General features: G+C 43.2%; 1 protein-coding gene across 3 annotated transcripts in view; it reads right to left on the reverse strand.

Annotated features, from left to right (window-relative positions):
• mamdc2a (MAM domain containing 2a) overlaps positions 1-25,814 on the reverse strand; it is an 80,685-nt gene that overhangs the window by 22,499 nt on the left and 32,372 nt on the right. For 2 of the 3 annotated variants that reach the window (XM_026311915.1, XM_026311924.1), the window contains exons 8-10: positions 25,016-25,162; positions 13,114-13,379; positions 12,865-12,961 (exon numbers count right to left, since the gene is read on the reverse strand). In XM_026311915.1, coding sequence (XP_026167700.1) covers positions 12,865-12,961; positions 13,114-13,379; positions 25,016-25,162 — 510 coding nt within the window. The remainder of the gene's footprint in view (positions 1-12,864; positions 12,962-13,113; positions 13,380-25,015; positions 25,163-25,814) is intronic. The other variant, XM_026311933.1, reaches the window with a different exon arrangement.

Consider the following 25,814-nt stretch of genomic DNA (forward strand, 5'->3'; position numbering starts at 1 on the left):
ATGGCCGCCCAAACTGAGCCGGTTCTGCTGGAGGTTTTTTCTTCCGTTAAAGGGAGTTTTTTCCTCTCCACTGTCGCCAAGTGCTTGCTCATAAGGGAATTGTTGGGTTTTTAGTTTTAGTTTTTGTAAAGTGCCTTGAGATGATTTGTATTGTGATTTGGCGCTATACAAATAAAATTTAATTGAATTGAATTGACACTATCTAGAGGGACTGGAAAACAGTCAACCCTGACGACTGCTGCGAGATGAGTGGAAAGAGAGAAAGCTGGTATGCAAAGAGCAGAATGGAGAAGGTGGCGCGGCAGAGAAGCATCACAGACAGACGGAGGAGTCCAGAGGAAATAGAAGAATGGGATGGTATAATAAAAAACACCCTACAAAGGAAAAAGACCAGCTCTGTTGATACAGAGGAAGCAACACAATTCATAGATGAATTAGAAGAATTAATACAGAAACAAACAAGAGAACTGGAACAGAGAGCTACAGATCAACAGAGGAAGCTTGGTACCAAGAAAGCTCCACAAAGCTTCAGTGTGCACATCAAAGAAGATATACAGCCAATAAAGGGAGAAACCAAAAAACCCATGCTACTGAGAAGTGGAAAAAGGGTGGAATACCGGGCAACAGAAAAAAACTCAGTACCAGAAGGTGAAGAGGATGAGGACCAAGAGTCAGAAGAGGAGGATGGAGCTGGATACATGCCACCACTATTACAAAAAGGGCCCAACCACGCAGCCAGATATGTACCATGGAGTTTCATGGACATGGTGGGACTGACAAACCACCTACCAGCCCTAACAGATGGAGCAGACAAATGAATGGCCTTTGAAGAAAACACAGGAGGAATAACACTGGCTATGGGAGACATCAAAGCCCTGCTGATGCAAATAGTGGGAACGTAAACCACAATGGAAATCCTGACTGAAGGCGACACTGGAGCAGTGGCCCACAATAATCATTATGATGGAGTTCCATTTGGACATTATAGATCAGACATATGGAAAGTATTGTGAAACAAGTACCCATCAAAGATGGACCCTTCAAAACTGGAAAAAGAAACATTGAAGGATGAAGAAAGTCCAACACTGAGCACATTGTGCATTATGTGGAAGCCTATAGAGCTGAAAAACAGAGCCAAGAAGAAATAACAAAAATGCTAACTGGCAAACTAACACAACTCCAGATAGGAGAACTGACAAAGCAGAGAAAAGAAAGAAAGAAAGAAAGAAAAAGTGAAGTCACAGGCAGCAGTGACTGTTGCAATACCAACACCAAAAGAAGAACAAAAACCTGAACTAAAGCCTGAGCTAACAGTGACACTGACCCCGGTGATCTCTGCTACTCCTACAAGCACCACCTGTTGCCCAACAGTCCTCAAATGGGCCTCCAATGTCCACCTGTCATCACAAAGTGAACCCACCATAGGAATAACCATCCAAAATCGACTATATCAATTTATGGTGGACACAGAAGCAACATACTCATGTATTGGAAAAGAAAAAGCCGAACGTCCCCTATCTACTTCGAAGATTCAAACTGTGGGAGAACTCTGGGAGAACTCAAGTGATACCTATGACTGAACCGGTTCCAATAAAGGTTGCAGGAAAAACTGTCTATGCTCCACTTCTCTATTCAGAAAGCACACCAGTAAATCTGTTGGGAAGAGATATCCTGTGCTCTCTAAAAGCAAAAATAATGTGTACACCAGATGGAATATCCTTTAAAATTCCAGAAGAAGGTCTAAATACCATGATGTCACTGATTGAACCCACAATGGACCAAGACCCTACAGAAAAGACAAAAGAAGCACAGGTATATTGGATGAAAATAACCTCTCAACACTTATTTTTGAAGGAAAAATGGGAAACTTGAAAACTGTTCATAACCCACTACTATAAAAAACGCACCAGAACCAACTCCATTCCATTGCACTTTGCTGTATGACGACAATCATATACAAGAGGACTATGAAAAATGTTGGGATGAACTGATGAATCACACGACCTCAGCCATTCAGTATGATGACATCATACTGGGACCTCAAGGAGCTGCAGCAATAGTCACACACCCAGATGACTTAAGGCATGGTTCCATGTCCCAGAATCAGCACCCCATGTCACATTGCTCATAGCAAAAGGCTATGAATCCAAAGACTTAGGGCCAATGATAGAGGAAGCCTCACAGGTCAGTGAATGGACATCCACGGACTGCTCATCTATCAAAACTTCCCCAGATAAACGTTTCATCAGAATCACCAGCAAGCAGGCAGATGAGGTAGTAGCAGAAAAAATATGATTGCCATGCAAAGCTAGCATGATAATGCCACTGACAGAAGAACATGAAGAATTGTTAAAACAGGTTCCACCGCAAGTTTGGTCAGCACACAAAACAGATGTAGGCTTAGTAAAGTCAGCAACTCCCCTCCAATTGCAAACAAAAGCAGGAATGAGATTACCACATCAAAAGCAATATCCACTCAAGCAGGATGCGATAGAAGGGATAAAACCAATTATTGACGGATTGTTTGAAGCAGGAGTGTTAATTAAAACAAAAAGTGCATGCAACACCGCAATCTTTCCAATAAGGAAACCAAATTCCAATGACTATAGGTTAGTGCATGACTTGAGAGCAATCAACACCATAGTTGCTGAAGAAAATCCTGTAGTGCCTGATCCACATACATTGTTGTCCAACATCCCTCCAGGGGCGAAGTGGTACACGGTGATTGATCTGTGCTCTGCATTTTTCAGTGTGCCTGTTCATCGAAATTCACACTATTTGTTTGCATTTACATATCAAGGACAACAATATACCTATCAAAGTTTGCCTCAAGGGTTTGTGCACTCCCCCTCGATATTTAATCAAGTATTGGCAGAAGACCTCCAGCATCTGGACATTCAGTCCACTACACTCATGTACGTTGATGATATTTTGATCTGCTCAGAAAACAAAGAGCAATGTGAGAAAGACTCAATTGCAGTTTTAAAAGCATTGGCAAATGGAGGGCACAAGGTCAGTAAGAGTAAACTACAATTCTACCAGCAAACAGCTGAATACCTAGGACGCCAACTAAGTGGTAAAAAAAGAAATATTGCGCCCACTCAAATGGAAGCAATAACCCAGGCCCCAAAACCACAAACAGTGGGCCAGATGTTGTCCTTTCTGGGGATGGCTGGCTACAGTAGACCCTGGATATATATGACTATGCAATCAAAGCAGCCCCACTACGAAATATGACTATGCCTGTGCTGTATTAATGCAGGACTCTCCTACAGGGAAGCAACCTCTAGCTTATTATGGCACCAAATTGGACAATATAGAAGAAGGACTGCCACCCTGCTATCAGGGACTGGCAGCTGTATTTGCATACAAAAAAGCGTCAGGTTTGACAATGGGGCACCCAGTGACTTTGTACACATCCCACCAATTGCATGCATTACTGACTAGCCCACAGTTTGTAGTCACTCAAGCTAGACGAACGGGCTATGAAGTATTGCTGTCAGGGAAAGAGTTAATGGTGCAGAGATGCACTACTATAAATCCAGCGACAAGAATGGTTCTGCCAAATGAGGGAGTTCCTCATGATTGTGTTCAAGAAAGTGACAAATTCATGCAGGTGCGTGAAAATCTACACAATCAACCCATCCCATGAGAGCTAACCTTATTTGTGGATGGTTATGCACCAAAGATGAAACAGGTATACGTGCAGATTATGGTGTTGTTCAGTTGAAACCAGATGGCACATTTGTTAAACTGCAATCAGTGAGCCTGGACCAACCATGCTCAGCTCAATTGGCAGAAATAAAGGCCCTTACTTCCGCCTGTCAGATGGCAGAAGGACAAACAGCCACTATCTATACAGATAGTGCATATGGGTATGGAGTGCCTGGACAAACGAGGCTTTGTCCAGGCAGATGGCACACCTGTCGTGCATGGCGAAGCAGTGGCACAATTGATTCAAGCTATGCAGCTACCTAAAGAGTTAGCCATAGTAAAATGTCCTGCACACCAAACAAATAACTCTTTGGTAGCACAAGGAAACAATTTAGCTGATGAAGCAGCAAAGGAAACAACCAAAGGTGTAATACAAGCTCCGATTTTGTATGAAGAAGATGCCGCACCCATAACCAGCCTGGCCTCACTGATAGAAGCACGCAACTCAGTGCCTGAGGCAGAAAAGAGATTGTGGATCCAAAGGGGGACCATTAGGACAACCACACCCCACGAGGGTTTGTGGAGAAGCAGCCATGGTCACTTTGTATTACCTTTAGCTTTGTTGCCATTTGCTCTCAAAAAGATGCATGAACCAGATCATTGTTCATGAGCATTGCAAGCAGTGTGGTGGTCACCCTACATGACTCCAATGGTTGATAGGGAGCTAGCTTTGTGTCAGCACTGTACCAAGTATAATGTAAGGAAAATGTTCACTCACCCCATAGCCCATATACCAGTGCCTGAAGGACCATTTAAGCATTTGATGATGGACTATGTTGACATGATAGATCGAGTTAGAAACAAGAGGTATCTCTTTGTGGTTGTGTGCAGATTCAGTAGGTGGATAGAAGCTTGGCCAACTACTAGGCCAGATCATAAAGCAGCAGCCAAGTTTTTGTGTACAGATGTTTTTCCTGTTTGATATACCATTTCATCAGATAATGATGCAAGAGATGTTTAAAATCCTAGGTGTCAAACAGAAGTTTGGATGTGTGTATCACCCACAGTTACAGGGCTCAGTGAAGCGTGCAAATGGTGCACTCAAAGCTAAGATATGTAAAATCATAGCTGACAGTGATAGGAGACTAACATGGGTGGATGCAGTGCCACTAGCATTGATGCATATGCGATCTCAAACTAACTAACTAACTCACCTAACCCCGCATGAAATGCTCACGGGACGTCCGATGCCACTCCCACAGTGTCATGGTCCTATAGAAGGACCCACACTTTCTAGTAACAGCTAGAAAGAGAATTGGGAGATTATCTGAGGGGTCTAACTCAAATCCACAGACGTGTCTTCCAACAGGTGAAAGAAGCCAACAGCAAAGGAGAAAATAAGATCCCATTGGATGCAAAAGAGATTCAAATGGGTGACCAGGTTTTCATACGAGTGTTCAGACGTCAGTGGAATGAACCTCACAGAGAGGGTCCATTTAAGGTTGTTTTAACCACTCCCACAGCTTTAAAAGTAGAAGGCAAGGATGTCTGGTTTCATCGTAATTGCTGCACTCGTCACAGACCGCCAAACCCACCTGGTCAACTTCCAGTACCTGAGCATGCTGAAGGGGATGCTAAGAGCACCCCACGGAGCACCATAGCTGATACTCCAACCTAACCTCAAGGAGAAAGATGCTCAGGTCAATTGTTGAAGCGTCGAAGCTAGTCTGTTTTCAGACTAGCTTCACAAGAGGGAGCACAAAGCACCTCACACAGTAGTAGTGACACTGATCCTGGCAGTGCAGTAATACTGCCCACAAGCCCTGAATCCTCTGATGAAGGGCCCTCAGCTAGAGAACAGTTCGAAGCACCTCCCACACCTGGGTGGGAAGGCCACTATTCTGAAGAGCATGACTCTGATTAGTCATGTCTCTGTTATCCTGTTTGTTGTTTTTGCTAACCCTTTCAGGTTTCGCAAGGGGGGAGATCCTGATGACTCATCCTCCTATGATTAGCACCACAACCAATCAATACTCACTATCTAATTGTGCAATGGCCATGATCACATTAGCAGTCAGCAAAGGCTTAGTGCAGTCAGGAAACTAACAACATTTCATGTATGCAAAATCTGATGCTTATCGCTACACACTGACAACTGACTTCACAGGCAACTATTGGTGGGGGTATCTGCGCAACAATGACTGCCAAGGAAAAGGGATGGTGACCATACGGGTAAAATGCACAAACCTCAGATGCCATGACGTTCACGCCAACCAGGCAATGAAGCTGCCAGAAGCCAACAAACTTATTCGACTTTTGAGTAAAATGGGAAAACGTGATTTTGGAAAACTTAAAACTGCACAATGGGAATCAAATCTATTTCAAAAATGGTTAAAATATTCGGCTGAGGCAGTATTTAGTGCAAGAAGAGAGAAGAAACAGGATTGTATTGCTTGTTATAATGCAAAAAAGATACCACAAATCAAACCACTACCAGGAAGTAAAATAGGAAGCTGTCTGGATCTATCTATATGTTTTGCTCACTGTGCACTGCATATGGCAGGGGAATTTGCAAGGATGGAGTGACAATTCAAAAGTATGTCCATATAGAGCCAATCAGATACATAAAGACTATGATGCAACTTCAATATTGCCACCACTAATAAGAAAACCAGACTCAATGATTTTCCCTATACAGTCCTGCTTGAAAGTTTGTGAACCCTCCAGACATGATCAGGTTTTGTGTAATAAAAAAAAAAAGAATAACCTAATCAAATGTACATCCAAATCCCAATTTGTGAAGTAGACTTCCAAATGATGGACACAAACAAAAAAAGGATATATTGTCATTATTTATTGAACAAAAGGGGTTAATCTCACAAAAACTGGAAATTTGACTTGTGCAGAAGTATGTGAACCCTTTTAATTAATAGCTTGTGGCACCTCCTTTTGCAGCCATTACTTCAACCAGACGTCTTCTGTAACCACTGACCAGTCTCTCACATCTGTCTTTGGGGATTTTTGCCCACTCCTCCTTGCAGAACTCAGCCAGTTGAGAGAGGTTGGAAGGACATTTGGCATGTACCGCCCGCTTCAGGTCTAGCCACAACATTTCAATTGGATTGAGATCCGGACTTTCACTAGGCCAATCAAGAGTGTTAACCTTTTTTCTTTTAAACCATTCCTTGGTGGATTTGCTTGAATGCTTGGGGTCGTTGCCTTGTTGCATCACCCATTTTTGGCCCAGCTTCAGCTCTCTGACTGATGGCAGGAGATTCTCTTCAAGAATTTGTTGATTGGACTGAGAATTCAAGTTTCCCTGAATAATATGGAGTCGCCCTGGCCCGGAGGCAGAAAAGCAACCCCAGACCTTCACATTTCCAGAAGTTAACAGAAGAGGAGTTATTCATAAAAACTTAATAAAAATTAAGACCACTCCTCTTATTGAACAGAAAAACAGAACTGTCAAATGTGGATTATTAAATATCAGGTCTCTTTCATCTGAATCTCTGTTAGTAAATTATTTGATAACTGATCACCAAATTGACCTACTTTATCTTACTGAGACCTGGTTACAGCAGGATGAATATGTCAGTCTGAATGAATCAACCCCCCTCAGTCATAAAAATTATCATGTTCCTCAAAGCACAGGTCGAGGTGGAGGAGTAGCTGCAATCTTCCACTCAAACATATTATTAAACTTTCATCCTCAGAACAGTTATAACTCATTTGAGAGCCTCACTCTTAGTCTCTCGCATCCAAACTGGAAAACACAAAAACCAGTTCTACTTGTCATTGTGTACCGTCCACCTGTCCCTTACTCAGAGTTTTTAACTGATTTCCCTGACTTCCTGTCTTATTTAGTGCTTAGATCAGATAAAGTCATTATAGTGGGAGATTTTAACATTCATGTAGATGTTGAAAATAACGGCCTCAGCATTGCATTTAATTCTATATTAGATTCAATTGGTTTCATTCAAAATGTTAATAAACCAATCACACCCTTGATCTTGTTCTGACCTATGGTGTCGAAATTGAACATCTAATAGTTTTTCCCCCAAATCCTGTTTTGTCAGATCATTCTTTAATAACTTTTGAATTTAAAATGATGGATCATGCAGCGTTTGGAAGAAAATTCCACTACAGCAGATGTTTATCCGACAACGCTGTTAATAAATTTAAGAAAATTATTCCATCTTTATTTACATCTATGCCAAGTATAAACTTAGTGGAGGGCAGCTGCTTCAATCCCACTCCCTACCAAATTGATCATATTGTTGACAGCGCTGTAACCTCACTGCGTGAAACACTTGATTCTGTGGCCCCTCTGAAAAAGAAGTTAGTGAATCAGAGAAGACTAGCCCCATGGTATAATTTACATATTCGTACCATAAAGCAGGCATCGCGAAGGCTGGAAAGGAAGTGGCATTCCACAAACTTAGAGGAAATTTTTCTAGCCTGGAAAAACAGTCTACTAACATATAAAAAAGCTCTCCGTAAAGCCAGAACTGCATACTATTCATCACTAATAGAGGAAAATAAGAACAATCCCAGGTTTCTTTTCAGCACTGTAGCCAGGCTGACAAAAAGTCACAGCTCTGTTAGCTCTCAGCAGTGATGAATTTATGAGTTTCTTTACAAATAAAATCACAACTATTAGAGATAAAATTCAGCAGATGCTTCCTATACCTGCAATAAATGAATCTTCTACTACAGTAGCTCTTGAATCATCTGTAGGACCTCAGTTATGTTTAGACTGCTTCTCTCCCATAGATCTCTCTGAATTTACATCAGTAGTTGCTTCATCGAAATCATCAACGTGTCTCTTAGACCCCATCCCGACTAGACTGCTTAAAGGCACCCTGCCATTAATGAACTCATCTTTATTGGACTTGGTAAATTTATCTCTAGTATCAGGCTACGTACCACAGGCCTTTAAGACTGCAGTAATCAAACCTTTACTCAAAAAGCCTAGTCTTGATCCAGGAGTCTTGACTAATTATAGACCAATATCCAACCTGCCATTTATTTCTAAAATCCTAGAAAAAGCTGTTGCTAAGCAGCTATCAGACCACTTACACAGGAATGAACTATATGAAGATTTTCAATCAGGATTTAGAGCACATAGTACAGAAACAGCACTGTTGAAAGTTACCAACGATCTTCTCTTAGCCTCAGATAATGGACTTGTTTCAATACTTGTCCTCCTAGACCTTAGTGCTGCATTCGACACCATTGACCACAACATCTTATTACAGAGACTGGAGCATGTGATTGGTATCAGAGGAACAGCGTTAAAGTGGTTCCAATCCTATTTATCGGACAGATTCCAGTTTGTTCATGTCCATGATGAACCTTCCACACGAACAAAAGTTAGTTATGGAGTTCCACAAGGCTCCGTGCTAGGACCGATTCTGTTCACCCTGTACATGCTTCCTTTAGGATATGTCATTAGGAAGCACTCTATTAATTACCACTGCTATGCAGATGACACTCAGTTATATCTATCTATTAAACCTGTTAACACAAACCAGTTAACCAGACTTCAAGCCTGTCTAACTGACATAAAGGCCTGGATGACCAGTAACTTTTTACTTTTAAACTCGGAGAAAACAGAAGTCATTATATTTGGGCCAAACATTTCCAAAATTAGGAACATCCTGTCTCAAAATGATGCAGAAAAACTAGTCCATGCATTTGTTACCTCAAGGCTAGATTACTGTAACTCATTACTATCTGGATGTCCCAATATCTCCATAAAAAGCCTCCAATTAATCCAAAATGCCGCAGCCAGAGTCCTGACAGGAACTAGCAAGAGAGATCATATTTCTCCTATACTGGCTTTTCTTCATTGGCTCCCTGTAAAATATAGAATAGAATTTAAAATCCTTCTTCTCACATACAAATCCCTTCATAATCAAGCTCCTTCATACCTTAAAGACTTCATAGTACCATATTATCCCAATAGACCACTTCGCTCTCAGAGTGCAGGTCTACTTGTGGTTCCCAGAGTTTCCAAAAGCAGAATGGGAGGCAGAGCCTTTAGTTATCAAGCTCTTCTTCTATGGAACCAGCTCCCAGCCTGGGTTCAGGAGGCAGACACTCTCTATACTTTTAAGGCTAGACTTAAAACCTTCCTCTTTGACAAAGCATATAGTTAGGGCTGGCTTCAGGCAACCCTGAACCATCCCTTAGTTATGCTCTGGAAACAGGAAAGCAGATAAGGAGACTTGGCGGTGGAATGAGGAAGTTCAGGAGTGTGTTAAGAGGAAAAGAGTAGCTAAGAAGAAGTGGGACACTGAAAGGACAGAAGAGAACAGACAGGATTACAGGGAGATGCAGTGTAAGGTGAAGGTAGAGGTGGCAAAGGCCAAACAAACTGCGTATGAGGATTTGATAGGTTGAACACTAAGGAGGGAGAGGTGGAAAGAGGTTGTAAAGGTTGGCGAGGCAGAGAGACAGAGATGTGAAGGATGTGCAGCAGGTTAGGATGATTAAGGACAGGGATGGAAATGTGTTGACAGGTGCCACAAGTGTGATGGAAAGATGGAAGGAATACTTTGAAGAGCTGATGAATGAGAAAAATGTCAAGAGAACAGAGTAGAAGAGGTGACTGTTGTGAAGTAGCAAAGAGTGGAAAGGCAGTTGGTCCTGACGACATACCTATGGAGGTATGGAAGTGTTTAACCCTCTGGGGTCGACGCACGCGAAGTATATCATTCAAATCTGTAAAGGGTCTAGTTTTAGTGGTATACCATTATAATAACAACAAATGTTGTGCTTTTTTTAAATAAAGAAAGCCGACAGGGTGCGCTCTCGGCCTTTTCTGTCTCTGCCATTTCTCTTCACAGACGCGTAAATAAAACAACCAGAATCTCAGCGAATACTTGGCTCATAAAAACAAGAATTATATGGCTAGAAAGCTTGAAATGTTTTCTTTTGAGTGAAACAATTCAAGTCGAAAACAAATCATCACTTTTTATTTAATCCGTATGAACGTAAGGAGAAGTCCGTTTTTTCCTGTCTCACCTCATTACAGGTAATGCAGTCCCGCCTTGTACACTGTTCACTGTTCACATGTAAATAATCTCAGGTGAACCAGGTAAATATGTGCACACCCCCGAGAAATGACACAAAATATCAAACTTCATCATAGAATTTACTCACTTTTTCTGTGCGTTTGGATGATGGCGCGTTACACACGTGAATCGGCGCTCCTTATATTCCACACAGAGACAAATAGTTTAGCTTGTCCTCAGAGTAAAATCACTGATTTTAACTCAAATGAGGATCGTTTAGCTCCTCATTGTTTTGTATTGTGCTGCACTAATCGGACGGATTAGTGCAGATGGGACGCATCTACATTGACTGAAAGACTCATTATTCGCGTCTTTGTCTGGTCGTTCAGTGCGTCTTTTGTGTTCTCAGGTAAATCACATGACTATTCATCCTCAGACACACCCTCTTGCATATGGCCTTTCTGGACAAAAAGTGTCTTAGAAAATTTAAATCAGTGTATTGTTTGCTGTGAATGTGTGAACAAGATGACATTCACAGCACTCTGAAGTAAACACTTTAGCCTACAACATGCAGGTCTCCAAAGTCTTGTGAACCAATGTTCTGTTTGTGTTTTATGGTCTTATTTCAGTGAGTAAAAAATTGTAGTTTTTCACTAACCATGCATAAACACTTTTTTCTCAAAAACACAATCATGTATAAACTTGCTGCTCACATATTATTGTAGCCAATTTTGTGCTGATTACAGTGTTATTAAACTTTGGACATTAATATGGTTAAAAGACACTGAAAAAAGCACAAATGTCAGGACATGTCAAAATTTGTCCAGGCCCCAAAAACCCCCTCAGACCCCAGAGGGTTAAGAGAGGTGGCAGTAGAGTTTTTGACTGGGCTACTTAACAAGACCTTGGAGAGTGAAAGGATGCCTGAGGAATGGAGAAGTGTACTCGTGCCCATTTTTAAGAACAAGGGAGACGTGCAGAGTTGTGGAAACTACAGAGAAATAAAGCTGATGAGTCACACAATGAAGCTACGGGAAAGAGTAGTGGGGGCAAGGCTGAGGTCAGAAGGGAGCATTAGTGAGCAGCAGTATGGTTTCATGCCAAGAAAGAGTACCACAGATGCAATATTTGCTTTGAGAATGCTGATCAAGAAGTACAGAAAAGGTCAGAAGGAGCTGCATTGAGTCTTTGTAGATTTGGAAAAAGCATATGACGGTGAAGAGAGCTGTGGTTTTGTATGAGGAAGTCTAGAGTCTGGCAGAGAGTATGCAGAGTATGTTCGAGTGGTGCAGGACAAGTATGAGAGCTGTAAAACAGTGGTGAGGTGTGCTATAGGTATGACAGAGAAGTTCAAGGTGGAGGTGTGGCCGTCAGAGGAGTGCACCAGATCGGATCAAGGACTCCCATTCCTGTGTCTCGAACGGGTGGAGGAAAGTATCAGGTGTGATGTGTGACAAAAGAGTGTCAGCAAGAATGAAAGAAAAGGTGTACAAGACAGTGGTGAGACCAGCATTGTTGTATGGTTTAGAGACAGTGGCAGTGAGAAAAAGACAGGAGGCAAAGCTAGAGGTAACAGAGCTGAAGATGTTGAGGTTCTCTTTAGGAGTGACAAGGATGGATAGGATCAGTATTACCCAGACAGTATTACCCAGTACCATTCTTCACTGTCTCACATCTCCTCCTGTAACAGCAGCCATTATGTGTCATTCACTCCACTCTCAGAGCCCACCCCTCCACCCCAACAGCGCCCCTCCCTTACCATGGAAACCAGGAGGAGGTGCAACCTACGCAGTAGACACTTCCTCAAAGACGTGGCAGCATGCAAATTGACACCAATAATGGTCGTTTTCAGTGGCACTAGTATCCAATATCCCAGAAAAGATGCTGTGACAATTTACAGTTATATTTAGGGGACTTTGTGGGCCTAATTTTTTCTCCTGAAAATGTGTATAATATGTCACCTTTAAATTACAGCTAGTGCTAACACAACCTTTCCCACTGCTACTGTTTCACATCAGTGCACTGCTATGTGAACAGGTACCAGCAACTGCTGTCTTCTGTATTTCTGACAAAGCAACTGCTGCCAAGGTGCTGTTGGCACCAGAAGGATGCCTAGTTAACACTAGACTCTTAGGCACCAACAGTAGTTATTAGTTTATGTCTGTCACAACGCCCTCAGTGAGTACTTTACCTGTTGTGCTTTGACAGTCCCCCAGGCTCACAGTGATGTCATCAATGGCTATCAGGCCACATTCCAAGAAGTTCTGACATATGCTGACAAACACTATCTGGGAAAATAGATAATATACTAAGTATTGCTATTCAACCATATCCAATGTTATTTCTAGCCCATTCATTCTGTTTTTTCATTCTTCCATTTAAGCCTTTTATCAGCCATTCAAAACCAACTGCCACATAAATCACAGAGCTAATGCTTCACCTTAGAAAGCATGGGCTTCATGTAGGTGATCTCCACCTCAGTCCATACAGCCCTGGAAGTGTCAGCCAGGCTCCACACCTTCTCTTGGGCCACATCATTTTCATCATAAATGTAAAGAACCAGACCATTGTCAATTTTTCTAAATCCATGAATCAGGTAGTAGAATCTCAGGCAGTATTTGTGGTTCCCTGGTAAAAACGGGCCGTGAAGCCGACCCACATAACCGGGCTTTGAAGTGAAATGAGTGTTTGCCAGGAGGAAACAGCCTGAGAAAGACAGGACAGAATATATTTAAGAATAAAGCTGGCAATGTCAGAGCACATACAGTGATACACAGTACAATGTAAAATAGTTTGTCTATCATGACCCAGCAAATGAAGGGTTGGCAACAGTACTGGGCAGATGGCTCATCATATCCCAACACAACAAAGAGACCATCCTATTACTGCATCAATATTGAAATGTTGTGAAGTAGAAGTATAGCTGATTTGCAGTATTTGCTATTTTCAGTGTTTATTGCAAATATATCACTATTTTTCATACTAGTTCAGGGAATTATCTGGTTGTATAGTGATCACACACTGTTCCAGCTGATACTTGTGTTTAGCAAAAAAGAAGCCTCAAGCATGTTCAAGCATCCTTTTAGACATATTTGTTCCCTTCCTGTTATGTGTTGGTAGAAGGAGAGGCCCAAATGCAGATCGGTGTTTAGCAAGTCTTTATTTAGAGTGTTCAAAACAGGAAACAACTGGACCGGGAATGAGATCTTTCTCAAGTTGAGCTCCGAGTCAGTGAAGAGCCCGATCTGACTGGAGTAGATTGCAGTTAGTAGGAAAACCGGCCGCCGGATGATGACCAACAGAAGCAGCGATCTTGAGACACTGGGAGTAGGACGGCAGGAGATGTAGAAGGGTTGTCAGGATATACCGGGAGATCAGTCACCTGCAGAGATGATCGAGGTCAGTTAATGCCATAGCTAATTTTACCAAAAACGAATGGTGCAGTACTACCAGGTTGGCAGACGACGAACTGGCGATGTGAGTGCAGGAAACTAGAGCCTTTATTGCAGAATTGGAATGCCCCTTCTCTCTGTCCCGACACACCTGAAATCCATTAACAAACAAGACGTAGAGACACAGAAGGAGAAAGGACTAGATATAGAAGGACAGGAACCAGAGAGAGAAATAACAGTCCCCCCCCTCGACCTCCCAAGTCACCGCTGCCATGACGCGGTGAGGAGGGATGATCGAGTCACGAGGAGTCTCTTGTGCCCTGTGCGAAGCCAGGCGAGATAACGCGTCCGGCTTAATGTTGTGGTACCCTGGACAATAGGTGACCGTGAAATCAAAACGACAGAAGAAAAGAGACCTAGTTCAGGGAATTATCTGGTTGTATAGTGATCACACACTGTTCCAGCTGATACTTGTGTTTAGCAAAAAAGAAGCCTCAAGCATGTTCAAGCATCCTTTTAGACATATTTGTTCCCTTCCTGTTATGTGTTGGTAGAAGGAGAGGCCCAAATGCAGATCGGTGTTTAGCAAGTCTTTATTTAGAGTGTTCAAAACAGGAAACAACTGGACCGGGAATGAGATCTTTCTCAAGTTGAGCTCCGAGTCAGTGAAGAGCCCGATCTGACTGGAGTAGATTGCAGTTAGTAGGAAAACCGGCCGCCGGATGATGACCAACAGAAGCAGCGATCTTGAGACACTGGGAGTAGGACGGCAGGAGATGTAGAAGGGTTGTCAGGATATACCGGGAGATCAGTCACCTGCAGAGATGATCGAGGTCAGTTAATGCCATAGCTAATTTTACCAAAAACGAATGGTGCAGTACTACCAGGTTGGCAGACGACGAACTGGCGATGTGAGTGCAGGAAACTAGAGCCTTTATTGCAGAATTGGAATGCCCCTTCTCTCTGTCCCGACACACCTGAAATCCATTAACAAACAAGACGTAGAGACACAGAAGGAGAAAGGACTAGATATAGAAGGACAGGAACCAGAGAGAGAAATAACAGTCCCCCCCCTCGACCTCCCAAGTCACCGCTGCCATGACGCGGTGAGGAGGGATGATCGAGTCACGAGGAGTCTCTTGTGCCCTGTGCGAAGCCAGGCGAGATAACGCGTCCGGCTTAATGTTGTGGTACCCTGGACAATAGGTGACCGTGAAATCAAAACGACAGAAGAAAAGAGACCACCTGGCCATACTATAAAGGGGTGAGTCACGCCTTCCAACCAGTGCTGCCACTCTTCTAATGCTAATTTGATAGCCAACAATTCTCGATCCCCAACGTCCTAATTTGCCTCCACTGGAGACAGCTGTCGGGAGAAGAAGGCGCAGGGATGCAATTTGTGGTCCTCGTTGGAACGTTGAGATAGGACAGCTCCCATGATCGGGTTGGACTAGAATAGGGGCCGAAGTGAATTGTTGTTTCAGTTTGTTGAAAGCCTCTTCGGTTTGGGAATTCCAATTGAATGGTAGGTTAACTGACATAAGCCTAGTCAGGGGTTGGGCTACACTACTGTAATTGCGGACAAAACAGCTATAAAAATTTGCGAAACCCAGAAAACACTGTAGATCTCGTCTGGTCTTAGGTGTTGGCCATTCGAGTACCGCCCGTATATTTTTGGGATCTGGGCGCACTCGGCCTGAACCCAAAAAGGAGGAAATAAAGCAACTCCTCATATCAAAGCTGACGGAAAGGGGGTTGTTTGGTGGGCCAACTCCCACAAATGGAGTCGGGCCGGGTGATCTGGCTGGTATTCCTACCCCACCTAAAGACCTCCCAGTCCAAGCTGGACAAACAACAGAGGAGCTAGAACTCACTCTGCGAATTCGGGAGGTGGAGCTGCAGAACAAAAGGTTGGAGGTGGAAGCCATGCACCTGAAGGTAAGGGTTCTGGAGTTGGAGCAGGGAGCTGCTATCGCTGCCAGTCCCTCCTTTCAGTCACCTATTTCCAGACCCCACGAAGGCTTTGATGTTAGTAGGCACATAGCTTTAGTACCACCTTTTAGAGAGTCTGAGGTAGACTCGTATTTCAGTGCATTCGAGCGTATAGCTGCCACCTTAAATTGGCCACGGAATGTGTGGTCTCTATTGCTTCAGTGCAAATTTGTTGGGAAAGCCCAAGAAGTGTGTGCGTCACTGTCTATTGAAGACAGTTTAGATTATGATACAGTTAAAACCACAGTCCTCCGTGCTTACGAGTTAGTGCCTGAGGCTTATAGACAGAAATTTAGAAATTGTGAAAAAACTGCTACACAGACATATGTAGAGTTTGCACGAGAGAAGGGCGTTCTCTTTGATAAGTGGTGTCAGGCTAGTAAAGTTAAAACATTAGACAATCTACGTGAGCTAATTCTAATGGAAGAATTTAAGAATCGTTTACCAGAGAAAATTGTACTTTATTTAAACGAACAGAAAGTCACATCTCTGGACAATGCTGCTGTTATGGCTGATGAGTTTGCGCTAACGCATAAAACCGTCTTCGTTCCACCCGTCAGGCATGACTTCAGTTTCGTTGAGAGGAAAAATCCCTCTCCAAAAGTTTTCCGACGTACATTCCCAGTCACCGCTGAAAAACGCGAGTGTTTCTACTGCCATGAGCAGGGTCACCTCATTGCTGTGTGTCCCGTTCTGAAAAAAAAAGAGCAGAATAAAAATCTTAAATCTGCTAAGTCATCATCTCCAGTGGCTCTTATACAAACCCCGCCACCTACCCTGCCACCTGTGGGCATGGTTGGAAATAACAAAGTGGACAAGGCATTTAACCCGTTTGTTACACAAGGGTTTGTTTCTTTGGAAAATGAGTCAGTCCAAATTCCAATTACTATCCTGAGAGATACTGGTGCAAAACAGTCTTTGTTACGTAATGACGTACTACATTTCTCGGCCCAGTCTTACTGCGGGTCCGACATTTTGATGTGGGGAGTTGAAATGAATGTTGTACGTGCCCCATTACACTTTGTGCAACTGTCATCCCAATTTCTGTCAGGCAAATGTAAAGTTGCCATTCGAGAAAAACTGCCAATAGAAGGGATAGATCTTATTCTTGGGAATGATTTAGCTGGCGGACAAGTGTTCCCGTCGCCGGAAGTGATCGAAAGTCCGATCGCTTCCGCATGTGTGTCAGATGACTCTGTGTTAAACTCATCTGTAGTATTTCCTATGTGTGCTGTAACCCGTGCTCAAGCACGAAAGTTTGGAAACTTGGTGGATCTCAGTGATACTTTTGTGAGCACTTCTGATCCGCCAAGTCTACCTACAAAATGTGAAAAAGAAGAATCTGTGTGTGTTGAACTACAACCTGATGACAAAACACTGTCTCTGTCGGAGAACAGAGAACAGCTAATTAAGGCACAACAAGCTGATGTTACGTTGTCTTCCTGTATGTCACTGTTACAAAGTCAACAATGTAATCGAGGTGTGTCTTACCTTGTGAATGATGGTGTGTTGATGCGACGTTGGACTCCGAGCTCTGGTAATGTACATGACTGTTTGTCAGGTAGTAATACCCCAACCCTTTCGTTTCCAAATTTTGACATTAGCACATGATCACAGTATGGCAGGACATTTGGGAATACGAAAGACATACAATCGTATTCTTCGTTACTTCTTCTGGCCAGGACTCAAGTCCGATGTGGTAAAATTCTGTCGTTCCTGTCATACGTGTCAAGTGTCAGGTAAGCCCAATCAGGTAATTCCTGTTGCCCCATTAAAACCAATTCCTGTAATTGGGGAACCGTTTGAGCACGTCATTATTGACTGTGTTGGTCCGTTGCCAAAAACTAAATCCGGAAATCAATACATCCTTACGATAATGTGTGCTGCCACTCGATACCCCGAGGCAGTGCCACTCCGAACATTAAAAGCTCGTGCCATAGTCAAGGCACTTGTGAGATTTTTCTCCACATTTGGTTTGCCAAAGCACATTCAGAGTGATCAAGGTTCTAACTTCATGTCGAAGGTTTTCGCTCAGGTCATGGCAGAGCTCAAAGTCACACACCGCACGTCTAGCGCATATCACCCCGAGAGTCAGGGTGCACTGGAAAGGTTTCATCAAACTCTGAAAAGTATGTTACGAAAGTTTTGCTCCGAGTCAAGTCGAGATTGGGACGAAGGCTTACCATTGTTGTTGTTCGCCGTGAGAGAAACATGTCAAGAGTCGCTAGGATTTAGTCCAGCTGACTTAGTTTTTGGTCACACTGTGCGTGGACCATTGCGTTTGCTCCGTGAAACATGGCTTTCAGAGAAGCCAAGCCCTGAAAAGAATATTTTGGACTATGTTAGTTCATTTAGAGAAAGACTACATCATGCTTGTGATGTAGCTCGTGAGTCCTTGTCAAAGGCACAGTCCAAAATGAAGGACCGTTATGACAAAAAGTCGGTTACACGGACTTTTCAGCCAGGTGACCGCGTGTTGGTTCTGTTGCCCGTTGTTGGTTCCGGTTTACAAACCAAATTTTCTGGCCCTTACGTAGTTGACCGAAAGCTTAGCGAGACTGACTATGTAATTCAGACCCCTGACCGTAAGAAAACCACTCGTGTCTGTCACGTCAACATGCTGAAGCAGTATGTTGGTCGAAAGGAAGAACTTTCGTCTCCTAAACCAGTTCCTGTTATCCCCGTGTCTGTCACCCGCCCATCATACAAACCCAGTGATGACGGGTTAAGCGACAAACATGATTCTGTCCCCTGTGTACGTTTTCAGAACTCGGAAATTTTGAACCATTTAGACAGTCACTTAGCGTATTAGCCAGAACCCGCCCGAGCTGACATTCATAAGCTCATTAACAGTAACCTAGCACTTTTTAATGACATTCCCACCCAAACTAACGTGTTAAGTCATGACATTGATGTTGAAACCCATAAGCCCATTAAGCAACATGCTTACCGTACTCACCCAGAAAAGCGTGCAATAATGCGTCAAGAAGTAAACTATCTTCTAGACCATGGTTTCGCTATTCCAAGCATTAGCCCTTGGAGTTCGCCATCTCTGTTAGTTCCCAAAGCTGATCAGACTTTCAGGTTTTGTAACGACTACCGAAAGGTAAACGCCGTTACAAAATCAGACTCGTTCCCGTTGCCACGTATGGATGACTGTATCGACCGTGTGGGTGCCGCTAAATATGTCACAAAATTGGACCTGCTAAAAGGTTATTGGCAAGTTCCTTTGACACCTCGTGCTTCAGAGATTTCAGCGTTTGTGACTCCGGACCACTTTCTGCAATACACAGTCATGCCATTTGGACTTCGAAACGCACCAGCCACTTTTCAGCGGCTAATGAGCATAATACTGTCAGGTGTGAACAATTGTGAGGTATATTTAGATGACACTGTAGCATATTCTGATACCTGGTCCGCACATTTAGACACGCTAACAAAAATTTTTGACAGGTTAAAACTCTAAAACTCAGGTTACACTCAACTTAGCTAAATGTGAATTCGGCAAAGGAACAGTTTCCTACCTTGGAAAACAGGTTGGCCAAGGCCACGTTGCTCCCATTGCTACCAAAGTGCAAGCAATACTTGATTTTCCAGCCCCTCTGACACGCCGTGAGCTCCGCCGATTCTTAGGAATGGCTGGATATTATCGTGCATTTTGCAAAAAATTTTCTGAAGTAGTAGCTCCTCTCACGAGCTTAGTAAGTCCGAAAACTCTGTTCCAGTGGTCAGAGAAATGTCAGTCTGCTTTTGAGGCCGCCAAGGCTTTACTTTGTAGTGCTCCTGTACTTGCTGCCCCAAACTTCGCCCGTCCATTTAAGTTGGAGGTGGACGCTAGTGCTCTAGGAGCAGGTGCTGTACTCCTACAGGAAGATGATGCGGGCATAGACCATCCAATCAGTTATTTTTCGAAGAAATTCAAGAAACATCAGCTGCATTATAGCACCATTGAGAAGGAGGCATTAGCCTTATTGTTAGCATTACAACACTTTGAGGTGTACGTTGGTTCCAATACACAGCAGACCCTCGTTTTCTCTGACCACAACCCGCTCGTATTCCTGACTCGAATGCAAAATAGTAATCACCGGCTTATGCGTTGGTCCTTGTTATTACAGGACTATAATATAGAGATTCGTCACAAAAAAGGTTTGGATAATGTTTTGGCTGATGCACTATCCCGGTGTTAAAAAGAGTAAAAAAAAAAAAAGAGAGACAAACATTTTCTTGGGAAAATGTTTGGTCTTAGGGGGGGTAGGTGTTATGACCCTAGGGGTCATTATTTGTGTTGTGGGCTCTCCCCTCCCCATTTCGAGTGTGTGTGTGTATCGGATGCTGGATTGGGCGTGGACTCGAGGACCGTGGATTGGACTTCCGGGATTGGTCCAACACTTCCCGGAAGGAAGATAAGAAGCCCACGGACTGCTGCTCAGGAGAGCTATTCTCCTACCTTTGCCATTCCCAACTACTTTGCTAGAGATTTCGACTTCGAGTTAGTTAGTTAGATATTAGGTTTTGTTTCGTTTTGTAGGTAGTGTTAATGATAGGATTTTCGTTATTTAGATTAGAAATATTTAGACACTTAGGTTACGTTTGTGTTTTGTTTTCTCCTGTTTGTTTTAGGAGTTTCCAGGCTAGCGACCTGTGATTTTGTGTTGTTTCTTTTGATTGAGATCGTAGGGCTATTGTAGCGTTTCTGTTATTGATTTTCGTTTGTTTGATATTGTAGGGCTCACGGAGCGTTTTGTTTTGAGTAGGGCTAAATTAGCGTTTTGTTTGTGTTGAACATTCTGTATTGTATTCTGTATTTAAACAGAATAAATATTCTTGTTAATTGTAGTTCGTCCAGTTCGTGTTTGTTGAGAGTGGAAGAGGTTTGGAGGAAAACTCCACAATCGTGTTACGCTCCGGCAACCCCTAGGCTGGGGCGTAACAGAGATCTGTTGGCAGTGAAAGGCACACTTTTCAATTTGTTGTCGAGCGACCTTTGAAGGACCTGATGGACATGGGTGGTATTGTTCATGTTGATGTTCACGAATACAAATTGATGTAGGAAATCTCTTAAGATGTGATTTATTAGTGCCTGAAAAACCGCTGGTGCATTAGATAATCCGAAAGGCATGACGAGGTACTCGAAATGGCCAAGGGGGTTTTTAACCCTCTGGGGTCTGAGGGGGTTTTTGGGGCCTGGACAAATTTTGACATGTCCTGACATTTGTGCTTTTTTCAGTGTTTTTTAAACATATTAATGTCTAAAGTCTAATAACACTGTAATCAGCACAAAATTGGCTACAATAATATGTGAGCAGCAAGTTTATACATTATTGTGTTTTTGAGAAAAAAGTGTTTATGCATGGCTAGTGAAAAACTACAATTTTTTACTCACTGAAATAAGACCATAAAACACAAACAGAACATTGGTTCACAAGACTTTGGAGACCAGCATGTTGTAGGCTAAAGTGTTTACTTCAGAGTGCTGTGAATGTCATCTTGTTCACACATTCACAGAAAACAATACACTGATTTAAATTTTCTAAGACACTTTTTGTCCAGAAAGGCCATATGCAAGAGGGTGTGTCTGAGGATGAATAGTCATGTGATTTACCTGAGAACACAAAAGACGCACTGAACGTCCAGACAAAGGCGCGCATAATGAGCCTTTCAGTCAATGTAGATGGGACGGATTAGTGCTGTACAATACAACACAATGAGGAGCAAACGATCCTCATTTGAGTTAAAATCAGTGTTTTTACTCTGAGGACAAGCTAAACTATTTGTCTCTGTGTGGAATGTAAGGAGCGCCGCTACACGTGCGTAACGCGCCATCATCCAAACACGTCGAAAAAGTGAGTAAATTCTATGATGAAGTTTGATATTTTGTGTCATTTCTCGGGGGCGTGCACATATTTACCTGGTTCACCTGAGATTATTTACATGTGAACAGTGGACAGTGTACAAGGCGGGACCGCATTACGTTCATACGGATTAAATAAAAAGTGATGATTTGTTTTTGACTTGAATTGTTTCACTCAAAAGAAAACATTTCAAGCTTTCTAGCCATATAATTCTTATTTTTATGAGCCAAGTATTCGCTGAGATTCTGGTTGTTTTATTTACGCGTCTGTGAAGAGAAATGGCAGAGACAGAAAAGTCCGAGAGCGCACCCTGTCGGCTTTCTTTATTTAAAAAAAGCACAACGTTTTGTTGTTATTATGATGGTATACCACTAAAACTAGACCCTTTACAGATTTGAATGATATACTTCTTTTATCTGTACGATCAGAATTGACGGAGTAATTTAAGTTTGTTTCGGCCTTATCAGAAAAAGATGCGTCAAAACGCGCCGGCGCGTGCGTCGACCCCAGAGGGTTAAACGCGGTTTTCCATTCGTTGCACTCCCTAATGCCAACAAAATGGTAGGCATTTCGTAGGTCGAGTTTAGTGAAAATCGTTGCCTCTGGAAGTGATTCAAAAGCCAAAGATAATAGAGGTAACGGATATCAGTTCTTGACCGAGATATCATTTATGCCCTGGTAGTTGATACACGGCCATAAGGTTTTATCTCTTTTGGCTACAAAAAACAAGCCAGAACCCACCGGATGAGGGTCGAATGATGCCAGAAGCTAAAGATTCCTCGATTCCATTGCCTCCTGCTCAGGGCGTGACAGATTGTACAATCGGCTAGACATTAATGACGCCCCGGGCAGGAGGTCAATGGCGCAATCATATGGCCTATGAGGGGGTAATGACACCACTCGTCCCTTATCGAAAACCCCAGCCATTATAGCATTTTGACATACGGCTCACCAGCATTCCCAGATTTACTGGTGAGCCCTGTCTTTTGGCAACTTGGGACGGATGGCACGGGTGGAAACGGTGTGGTTAGGATTTCCGCAATAGCGACAGCAACCATGGCGTTCTCGCCAGCGTCGTTCTTCCGGCATCAGCCGGGTGTGCCCCAGCTGCATAGGTTCTCCTGAATCATTTAGCCTTGGGGGTGTAGTAGGTGTCGGTAATCCAGGTAAACCCAGAATAGTCGAGCTGGCATTCCGGAAGTGATTGGAGGCATTCTCCTCCACTTGTTCCCTTTGTCGCTCTTGAAGGCGATTATCTAAACGAACTGATGAGACCAGTGCGTGCAGGGAGGGCTTCTCCTCCCTACCTGCTAATAAGTCCTTTAACTCGGAGTTTAACCCCTTAACAAAAAGTTCCCTAAGTTCTTTATCACCCCAAGCTGTCACTGCAGCGAGTATCTGGATTTCTGTTGCATAGTCCAGAACTCTTCTGTTTCCCTGGTGAAGTGCCAGGAGGCGGCTCACAGCAGATCCAGTATGATTGGGAAAATCAAAAATCTGCTTAAACAAAGTAATAAACTCGTTAAATGAAAATTCCTCTATTGGGCCCATGCCAAGGCCTTGTCCCTCAAAAGTCCAAACAAAAAAATCAGTTTATTTTCATCAGAGGAGAAAGCCACAGGTCGTGACTTGAAAATGTTCATGCACATTATTAGAAAACCTCGACACTTATCTGGTTCTCTGCCATAGGCCAGGGACTATGGGGGGGCTCTCCAGAATCCTGGAGAGTGACCTCAGCGGGGATGTCTATGTCGACGCACTGAGGTTCTGGCAACTGCCAGGACTAGAGAGTCTGACTAGAGAGTCTGGTGATGGGCTAGCCAAGGACTCTGGGGAGCTAACCAATGGTTTATGCAACAGGCTAGCTGGAGGCTCTGGCTGTGGCTCTGTGGCCTCTGGCTGTGAGACTGGAGACTCTGGCTGTGGCTCTGGAGACTGGAGTGAGAAGGCAGCTCTGGCAGGAAGGCAGCTCTGGGCTCCTGCAAGGCAGTGCTCGGGCTGGAGATCCAGAGAAGCAGTTAGCTCTTTATGGTGGTGGCGGCACCGGCTTTGAGGCTGCAGGACTGGGAGCTTAGGCTGGGAAACTAGGAGCTCAGGCTGAAGGGATTGGAACTTGGGCTGAGGGGATGGAAGCTCGAGCTGGCTGGCAGAAGACTCTGGACTTCTGGAGGTGGAGATGATTCTCTCCAACGTTGGTGCCAGGCCACTAACAAACAGCCAGCAGGAACCTTAAACTTCCGTCAGATGGCGCGAGCCTCTGCAGGTGTAAGTGGCAGGGAAGACTCGACGGGGCCCGGAGAGACAGCTGTGAGGAGTTGAGAGCCGGTGGGGAATTGTCCGCACCCTACACGTCAAGTTGGGAGGAGAAAAGGTTAATAAAAAGTTCAGACCTCTCCTTGGAAACACCGTTGGGGGTGCAGAAGAACCCGCAGCTGCTGGACACATGAAGCGAGTGCCTCCGGGTACTCATCACAGGCCTGGAGGACAAGTCGAAAGGTGTGGAGTGACCCTGAGAGGAATTCCTGCTCCCGCATCCGTGATCCACTGGGTCCATGTTGGCCAGTTCGTTCTGTTATGTTTTGGTAGAAGGAGAGGCCCAAATGCAGATCGGTGTTTGGCAAGTCTTTATTTAAAGTATTCAAAACAGGACACAACCGGGCCAGGAATGAGATCTACAGGAGCACTGTGGATCTCATCTCACTGTGGATGCCCCTTGTGGCAGGAGGGTGACGGCCTACTGCCGCCTCATGACACTTCCAAAGCACAGCCAAGGGCCAAAACCACTACCTCCATTAACAAACATACACAAACAAAGCAGCAGTGATGTATGTATCATTGTGATGGACATGTGCACTGATTAAGCCCCATCAGGTTTACTATTTTTACAACTTTTGAAAGGGATTTTAACTTAACACAAAGAATACATTTACTCTCCATCATAACAGTGTTAGTGCGCAAACATGAGTGTAAAAGAACACAGACAGCATTCAATTTGGAACACATAGCAGACTTTTAAATCATCCAGAAATCCATCTCAGTGTTGTGTCAGCAGTATTACTGTAGTCTGCTACTGAGTCTGTGGTAGTTATATGGTCATATGACTCACCTATTCCTGTAGTATGGTCTCCTATCATGTAGGTATTTGGCTTGACTGAAACTCTGCTCCACACCTTAGTTTCTGCTCTCTCCTGATAGTATAGACACAGTCCATTCTCAAAGTCACAGTTGGCAATAGAAGGATTAAAGGTTGGCTCTAGAACACAAAACACAGCATATCCAACATGAGCCTACAAAGCTCAACACACTGAAAATTAAGACCGAAATACAGGGTATCCATAGTCTCTTTACAATTTAAAAAATATATTACAAAGGCAATTGATGTGATATCTTAATCAGATTTGTTCTATCTACTCAGTGGTCATCAAAGTTTTAAATCACATTGTATTTGTGTATTTCAGGTACGCTGTTCAAAAAAACTTCAATATCTACTCCTCATTTTGTAATAATTTCCACATATTTGTCTGTTCATTTGCTTTTGTAATATTTTTTTTTAATTGTTAAGAGACCTTATGGACACCCTGTAGATTTAATGGTCTAATGATTAATGGCAGTCACAGCTCTTGTCTGCAGTCTGAGCACCCTCCAAATACATTTTAAAGAGACAGAATATAGATTCCTGCTATCTGAAGTCCACAAGTGCCCAAACAGTTAAAAATGTCTACCCTACTACTTATTTATTTGCTCACATTCTACATTATTCTTGATGGAGATTGACTGTAAGCAGTTGGCATAATTTAAAGCCTAATGATGATAGTTGTCTTTCAATTATTTATATATATATATATATGTATGTATCACATTGTGGTCACTGACAATCTATTCACTGGAGTAATTATTTTCTGCAT

Source organism: Mastacembelus armatus, unplaced genomic scaffold (assembly GCF_900324485.2).
Source record: "Mastacembelus armatus unplaced genomic scaffold, fMasArm1.2, whole genome shotgun sequence".
NCBI classification, from domain to species: Eukaryota; Metazoa; Chordata; class Actinopteri; order Synbranchiformes; family Mastacembelidae; genus Mastacembelus; species Mastacembelus armatus.